The 8816-nt window shown below is 35.7% G+C and overlaps 1 protein-coding gene across 2 annotated transcripts in view; it reads left to right on the top strand.

The window, feature by feature from the left end:
- Nucleotides 1–6198: 6198 nt before the first annotated feature.
- The window catches only part of LOC131794755 (uncharacterized), a 26850-nt gene continuing 24232 nt past the window's right edge, over nucleotides 6199–8816 (top strand). Inside the window, exons 1-2 of one of the 2 annotated variants that reach the window (XM_066173080.1) lie at nucleotides 6199–6429; nucleotides 8588–8816. The exon at nucleotides 8588–8816 is cut by the window's right edge and continues 101 nt beyond it. In XM_066173080.1, the coding sequence (XP_066029177.1) occupies nucleotides 8608–8816 (209 nt within the window). In that variant the 5' untranslated portion in view covers nucleotides 6199–6429; nucleotides 8588–8607. The remainder of the gene's footprint in view (nucleotides 6430–8587) is intronic. The other variant, XM_066173079.1, reaches the window with a different exon arrangement.

Here is an 8816-nt window from a genome sequence, read left to right on the forward strand (position 1 = left end):
AAAACTAATATTGTCCCCTCCAACTTGTCTATATCACATTACAGCAGAATTATTTGGTTGACATATTTTAAATGCTCCCTGCCTCTCAGGCTAGAGGAAGGCTATTCAAATGCTTTCAAGCCCATTTAGTAAAACTTCGTCTGCATCCATATCTCTTACAAGGTCCCGTTTTACTCTTTTCAAAATCTCTCTACGCTCGTCGCTCAGTGGTTTGTCAAGAGCTGAATCACTTGCCCTACCAGTTGCCATGGTTCCGTTTCCGTCTCAACTAAACAATTCAAAGAGAAATAATCATGAAATGTGGGATCAGAAATGTACAATAAATAGTCGTTCGTATTTTTGTAGAATTTGGTTTTCATCATGATTAAACAACTGTTTGAAACGAAGGATGATCACACGAAAACAAGTAACATTTGTGTTACGCTGGAAAGCAGTCGTTGTCCATGAAATGAGGGAGGTTTCCATGCATTATATATTTAATAGATCACCAGAAAATATCTTCACATTGCGTTTTGGTTCATCGGGGAGAGTGAAACAACGGCAAGGAAAAGGACAGCCCAGAAAACAAAAACATGCAATTGCAAAGGAACAATAAAGAGCTCAGGGCTTGCCATGAAATACATGCTATTTAACCTTTACCAATTAGAAACAGCCTTTTATTTGTAAATAAAAAAATAAAGTTCGGCAAAGAAACGGACTATGGCCCAACTTCTTGAGGAAAGCGACACTTTCTTATTTAGAAATCATTTGATGGAAGAGGGATTTGAAGAATATTTTGGAAAAGACTTTCGATAAGGGTCCCAACTGTTCTTAAGGATCAAGAGAAGATAATCTCCTGCTAGATTTAATTTTCCTATGTGTACCCCTTGAAGCTCGGCAAAAAATTAAAAACCTTCATAAAATCAAAAAACACAAGGTTACCTTTGTTTGGGTTGATGAGCTAAGGATTTGTATGAATTTAGTCTACCATGCTAGACCTTTTCATGCACTATTTATACCACAGCCAGTTGTGACGGAAATATCTCCATGCCCAGAGAAAATTGCGTTAGAGATATAGGTTATCTAGGATATCTATTTCTAAAGCTGTAAAAATCAAATACCTTCATGCAAAACGAGATCATTTACAGAATAAATTCCGTTTTTAATTCGGAAAGTACATATATTCCAAATTTGATTATAGCGCAAGCTGAAGATTTGTCCTTTAGAAGAGACTCTAGTCTCTTAATATCACGGCCTTTTCATCAATGCTGAAATCAAGTCATAGTTTTATTGAGAAAAACAAAAACAAAAAAAAACCATGTGCAGCAATTTTAAAACTGTGAAATTATCAGATGCTTACAGAATATATAAAAATATGCATGACCTAGACTCGACCAGGTTCGACCGTAAAAGGGTTGTTACTATTAATCATGGCCAAATTATCCGAGCAGCAGTATAAACATTGCTAAATTTATGAGTTTGATTCTCAATAAATGAAACTTCCGACAGGCTTACATGCCCCATTTACATCAGAAAAGATACTTTACGCCATTATCACTTTCAAAGCAAAACCAAGATTGTTGAAGACTTTTCTTATTTTTTTTTCTGTGAAAAGTTTCTAAACGACAACTTCAAGTTCCCCGAAGGAGATAACTGGATAAATGAGTAACGAATTATCCTTACCCTTCGGCGCTTTTACCGTCAAACCCTCTCTCAATTTTGTATAATTAGTTTTTCGATGAGAATGATTTCAAATAAGTTATGTAATATTTCCTATTTCACCAGGTGTTTTTATAATTACTAATCCATGTAATTTCGATGAGTGTTTTTATAATTATCAATCACTTTCCAAATATTCCTGTGGCTCGTATTCGATTTAACAAGTACTTTTCCTGTTCTTTCTCTCATTTTGACTTTCAAACTAAGAAAAAATAGATTGGCAGGCTTGCGTACTCCACTTGCTCATTTGTGCATTGGATGTGAATTTAGTCCCAAATCATTTTTACTGGAAGGTGTGACTTATGTCGCGTTGATAAGGAACAGAAAAAACTTGAAAGTACCTGTTTGAAATGACACCAACATCCCATTCCAGCGCTTAATTCAGTAAAAGAATTTTACTACGATCGAGTTTGTAATTGAATTCTTGTCTAAAACCAGAGTTCGTTGACTCATATGCATATCGCATAGCATAAGCTTAGTTTTTTTGTAACGGTACCTAAGGCAAAGAAAACAATACAAACTTTGTAATTAGAATAAGAGAAATGGTAAGTTTTGAGCTTGGTAAAGAAATAGAGAAAGAGTTTTTTTCGTCTTGTCAAGAGCGTGGGACAAAAAATTCTGAAGAATTTAGATATATGAAAATTCACATATTTGCACTGCGGTGGAGAGATGAAATTAGAAGATCCTCGCAGCTAAGAACACTACTGAAACTAGTAGTTGTAAATAGGACCTGAAAAAAATTATTCAGGCCCGTACGGTATCGCAGAGGTCATGGGTTCAAATCCCGTACGGGCCTGAATAATTTTTTTCAGGTCCTATTTACAACTACTAGTTTCAGTAGTGTTCTTAGCTGCGAGGATCTTCTAATTTCATCTCTCCACCGCAGTGCAAATATGTGAATTTTCATATATCTAAATTCTTCATTCACTTGGATGTTTATTTGTTCCCAATTCATTGACCAGCTCCCAGTTGGCTTGTTAGCTCAATTGGTAGAGCGCTGCACCGGTATCGCAGAAGTCATGGGTTCAAATCCCGTAGGGGCCTGAATAATTTTTTTCAGGTCCTATTTACAACTACTAGTTTCAGTAGTGTTCTTAGCTGCGAGGATCTTCTAATTTCAAAAAATTCTGAGTTTCCATGAGTAATCGAACATCAGTTAACTTGTCGCGTAATCGTTCGGATCTTAACGATGGAACCTCACCCTCATATAGCCCAAGTTTTCTTTCACCTAAACTTTATATGCCGAACACGCGGGCTAGTTTACACTTTCAAATGTTAACCAAGTAAGAATGATCCATTTTGATAAAAAATAAGTGCCTAAAAGAGGCCTATGGAATAAGCTATGTAAAGGTAATAAAAATACAATGGAAATTATGAGGGGGGAAAGACAGAGCTGGACGGGAGTCAATACAAAGTAGTTTAATCGAAGTATGAATTTATCTAAAAGTTTAATTCTTATACAAGTAAAGGAGGGATTGGTGATTGCGCAAACTATAAGTAGTAGCTGTATTAAAACAGGGTCAAGAACGAGTTGAGTTATTGCTCTAACGCTCAGGGCTAACAAGCATTGCACAAGTAATTTTATTGTGTATCGTGATTTCCATGCGAGTTTCACGAGAGACCCTTAGGCTTTGGTCAAGAAATGGTCAAGGAATGGAAACACACGCCCACACCCAATTCTTGATCAGTAGACTGCATCGAGTTAACATGGAAAATCTTGATATCTGTCTTTTAGGTTAGAGAGGCAAAATTACTAGAATCGTACAGAACGCTAAAACTGGGGGGTATCTGTGGATATCAGCCAAGTGATACTCCCCAATTTTCAAACCTTTTGTCCACTATGATAAGCCTTTGTTTAAAATTTAATTCGAGATGAGAGAGCGTTTATGGTTGTTACAGAAGAAGGGAAAAATTTGTTTATTCATTAAGTCTTACCAGAGAACATTCAATGAAAAACATCTTACGCAGAAAACAGTAAGCTGTTGGTGACATTTTTTCACGCGCGCTGAATAATATTTGAAAATTAAGAAAGCGAGAGCCTCTATTTTTCGCGAAAATATGCTCGTATACTTGTCCTTGGACATTATCTGTTCCTCGAAGCTCACCTCCTTCCCCAGTTGTCATCGATATATTTCGTTCCTTGAATTTTGCCCCGGAAATTTTCGAATGAGAGCATGGATATCGATGAAAAATTTCTTTTCCTCTTTATATAAAGTAAATCTAAAACAAACAACAAAAACATTTTCCCATTTCCCATTCCTGCTTTTAATAACATCCACTTCTCAATCGGTCCAAGCTGACACGTCATTCTAAATTTTTCAAAATAACTTACTCTCTTATTTGACGTAGGCCCTCTGTTGGAGCAGAAAAACTGCTTTTTAAGGAATATAAACTCTGAATCACATACTCAGAAACGATAGTGACAGTAAGGATAAATAGAGTTATCAAACTATTTAGTCGTAAGCCGACAACCAATCATGATCCTCTTTCCACTTTTCCAAAGTGACTTTTTGAGGGTTCAATGTTCGAAGGATACATTTCCGGCCATCAGCGTCTTTCCTACACTTTTAAAAGAAATACGAGAATCTCTCCATTTTTGCTTTATCTCAGTTAGCAGTTATGCGATGCTCCAGCGCCATTCAAATTCAGTAAATAACATCCTAAATTTAGCAGAGTAGTTTGTAAAACAAGAACTCTACCTAGCAGTTAATTTTTAAAAGGTGTGGGCTTATTAGCGGTGAACTCTAACTCAAGAACCTTCTTAGAGTGCCTAGTTAATCTGTAGATACATTCGAGTCAATCGTCATAGTTCTGCATTAGTGCGCATAATTTTATCAAAGTATTGGTCCATGCTAAGCGTGCGTATATTCAAAGGCGTTCCCATAAATGCTCCTCATGAAGGTCATAATGTTGCTTGAAGTCAAGATTGAACTGAAAAGATCATAAAATATCTATTCCTTTTCAAAAGATCGGAAAAATAACAGTTACTGAGCACATCCTCGATTCTCGCTTTTCCCGCCTTTTTTGAAGATTGGTGCGCTAACATTGTTCACCGCAGAAATTGTAAATTTACACTTGGCGTGGTGTAAATCCATGATATGTAAAACAAAGATTTATGTGAAAATTCATGATATTTATGTAAGTCATGAATTTACACTGACCGGGGGGGGGGGGGGCAACGTAAATTCATTATATATGTGTTCAACCGACATTTATTTATAAATAATTGTTTTACAACTAATTCGCCTAACTTAATGATAAGTAAATAAATATTTTGATCATTATTATTGATGATTTTATGGTTTATAAAAAATTGAGCTCGTTACATAATTATTTACACATAACTACTTCACGGTAAAATATTATTTGTTAATCAGAACATTTCTTAGATAATTTTATATATATATATATATATACCCATTATTGCTGATATTTTGCAGATAAAGCAAATGTGCTTTGGTTTAAACGAGTATTAATATATGAATATCATTTTTGAACTGCAGATTAATAAATAAAGATGCACGAGAGTAATCTTCGCAGTAATAAACACTACTTAACCCTTTAACTCTCAGAAGTGACTCACATGTAAATTCTTCCTTTATTAACATTCATACGTCATCTTCAAAAAGCTGATAAGAATAATTAGGCTTGTCGGGTAGAAGTTCCATCTTTTCTTGATCTAACAAAAATTCTTGTAACCAATATACATGGAAATGTAAAGGTAGCTACCGGAGAGAATTAACAATCAGATCTTGGGAGTGAAAAAAAAAGCCTGAAAAAATATCGCATAGCCTTTAACTCTCGTACAAACCATAAATATTTTTTCAGACTTAATTTTCACTGCTACTTGAGTAGTTTATGCTCAAACTTAACATTCGGATCAATAAAATGTATTTATGCAATATCTAAATCCGAAAAAGATACACAATTTCCCTCAAAGATCTCCATTGCGTCAAAGAAATCTCTCCTAAATGAGCGAGAATTTGAAAGGTCACGTGAAAGACGCGTTTAGTATGAAATGGCTAGACTTGGCCTTCAGTGCATACCTACGATGATCACTCTCATCCTCGTGTGTGGTTTAAACAGGTAGAGTTACTCCCGATAAACTTAAAAAAAGTTTCGAAAATATGTTGAGTGACATGTCACTGACATAAATTTCTAAAGAAAAATATGTCAGTCCTTGACCCATAGTCGCACCCCTTCCCTCACTCCCCCCTCCTTAACATTCCATCGCGTCCTTTAAGGATTAGACTGATCATCAGAACAGCATGAACAGTAGAAGAACTTTTTAAAGTGACTTCTACTGTTCATGTCAAACTCCAGGAGCAATTCAAGAACCATCCATTAATTTATTGTTTTTCTCAAGAACAGCTCAAGGAATGTTTGACATATACGATTGATTAAGGGGAGTATTTCAAGTGACGTAACAAGAAGTCTTTTTGTGCTCTGATCTGCTATTTGATCTGCTATTTGATTTGCTATCATCTTCATTGGCTGCATTGCTAATTAGAGGTTATACAAGGTCTCGTGGAAACTGCAGAATGTGTTGTAGTGTTACATATCAGACGGATAGCTTACTTTGGCGAGATCAGCTCGTTTCTCTGTTTAAAAGAACGTTTTAGAGGAAAGTTGGGAGAATAAGGAAGGCAAAGAATATCTATCTTAAAGAAGAATCAGCTGAAACCTACAATTCAGACCAGCTCAGTTGTTTATCACGGATCAGCTTCAAATGTAAGTATCTCAATAAATCGTATCTACAACATTCAAAATGGTACGCTTAGCATCATAATGCTGGTTATGTTCTGGTATTTGCAAAGATATCAGCTACGTTACACTATCTTTTGAAAATGTGTTTGGTTGAAAGATGAATCCCCTCGAGTGCTAATAGTTAGGACAGAGAGGTCAGTTACTGACTGCTGCAATACCAACCCACGGACCTTTACGTCTTACATATACCGTCGACCTAGTCGAGTAACACTTTCAGCTTCTTTGTAACCTTATGTCGGTTTTAATCTTTTAGTTTTATTCTTTAGTCGCGTTTTAACAAATCTGTCGATTTTGGTGCTCAGCGATGGCGGAACTAGTCTTTGTTCGCTCATATGACAGAGTGACGAGACTGACAAGGAGCCTTCGCTTCCGCATTTCTAATGGATCAAAGTTAAGAGACGTGAGCAAATACAGCTTTTATATGATAGAGAACAAACGGTCACTCACCAAGGACTAGTGTTCATTTTGTTAATACTTCACCCTTCGTCAACCAACAATCAATCTTCTTGGGTTTCATGGTGTGGTATTTGTCAGACCGAACTGAAAATTGTATTTGTTGTGAATGACAGCTTAGATTTGGTATTGTTTAAAGTAGATCTAGCTTGGATTCCAACTAATTCTGCCTTTCGTTATCAGTACTTTTAGTTTGGTTTTGTGAGGATAACCTATTTAAAAAAACTAATCATGCAGAATTGAGAAAGGGTTTTACAGTGAAGGCGCCAAAGGTTATTCATGAAAACATGAAGCGAGATATAATTAATCGTTGCACAGTTATTGCTAGCCCGTATTGCACGCTACTATTTATCTTCTTTAGTGGAAGTTGTCGTTTAGGAACTTTTCACAGAAAAAAGAATAAGAAAAATCCTGAATAATCTTGGTCTTGCTTTGTTAGTGATAAAGGCGTAAAGTGTCTTTTCTGATCTAAATAGGGCATGTTAGCGTGTCGGAACTTTCAATTATTGAAAATCAACCTCATGAGTTTACCATAGGTTATACCGATGCTCGGATAATTTGGCAATGATTTATAGTGACAACCCTTTTACAGTCGAGCCTGGTCAAGTCTAGGTCATGCATATTTCCATACATTCTTTGAGCATCTGATCATTTAAAAGTTTTAAAATTGCTGCACAGGGTTTTTTTCGTTTGTTTTCATTTTTCTCAATAAAACCGTGACTTGTTTTCAGCATTGGTGAACAGGCTGTGACGTTAAGAGACTAGAGTCTCTGCTTAACGAAAAATTTTCAGCCTGCGCTATAATCAAATTTCGAGTACATGTAATTTCTGAAATAAAGAACGAAATCAAATCGTAAATGATCTCGTTTTGCATGCAGGTATTTAATTTTTACAGATTTAGAAATAGATATATCCTTCAATGACCTACATCTGTTGTGCAATTTCCTCTGAGGTATAAATAGTGCGTGGAAAAGTATAGAGCGGTAAACTAAATTCATACAAATCCTTAGCTCATCAACCCAAACAAAGGTTAATTTCTTTTTTAGATTTTATGATGGCTTTTGATTTTTTATCGAGCTTCAAGGGGTATGCATGGAAAAATGAAATCTAGAAAGATATTATCCTCCAAGGATCCTGATGAACATCTGGGACCCTAGTCGAAAGTCTTTTCCAAAATATCCTTTTAAATTTCTCTTCGATCAGATGATTCATTAGTAGGAAAGAGTGTCGCCCTCTGCAATAATTTTGATCATAATCCGTTTCTTTGCCGCTCTTTATTTGTTTATTTAAAATAAAAAGCTGTTTCTAAATGGTAAAAGTTGTATAGCATGTATTTCATGGCAAGCCCTAAGCTCTTTATTGTTCCTTTGCAATTACATATTTTTGTTTTCTTGGTTGTCCTTTTTCTTCCCGTTGTTTAACTCTCCCCGATGAACCAAAATCCAATGTGAAGATATTTTCTGGTGATCTGTTAAATAAATAATGCATAACAACCTCCCTTATTTCATAGACAGTGAATGCTGTTCAGTCTAACACAAATGTTACTGTTTTCATGTGATCATCCTTCTTTTCAAACAGTTGTGTAATCATTAGTGAGAACCAAATTCTCTAAAAATACAAGCGACTATTTGTCGTACATTTCATGGTTATTTCTCATTGAATTGTTTAGTTGAAAAGGAAACGGGAACCATGGAAACTGGTAGGACAAGTGATACAACTCTTGACAAACCACTGAGCGACGAGCGAAGAGGGATTTTGAGAAGTGCAAAACGAGACCTTGTAAGAGATATGGATGCTTACGAAGTTTTACTACATATGACAGCTGAGAACATCTTTAACACGACTGAAGAAGAGAGAATAAAAGTGAAGCCAACACGATCGGAAAAAAATGAGCAGTT

Source organism: Pocillopora verrucosa, chromosome 10, assembly GCF_036669915.1.
Source record: "Pocillopora verrucosa isolate sample1 chromosome 10, ASM3666991v2, whole genome shotgun sequence".
NCBI classification, from domain to species: Eukaryota; Metazoa; Cnidaria; class Anthozoa; order Scleractinia; family Pocilloporidae; genus Pocillopora; species Pocillopora verrucosa.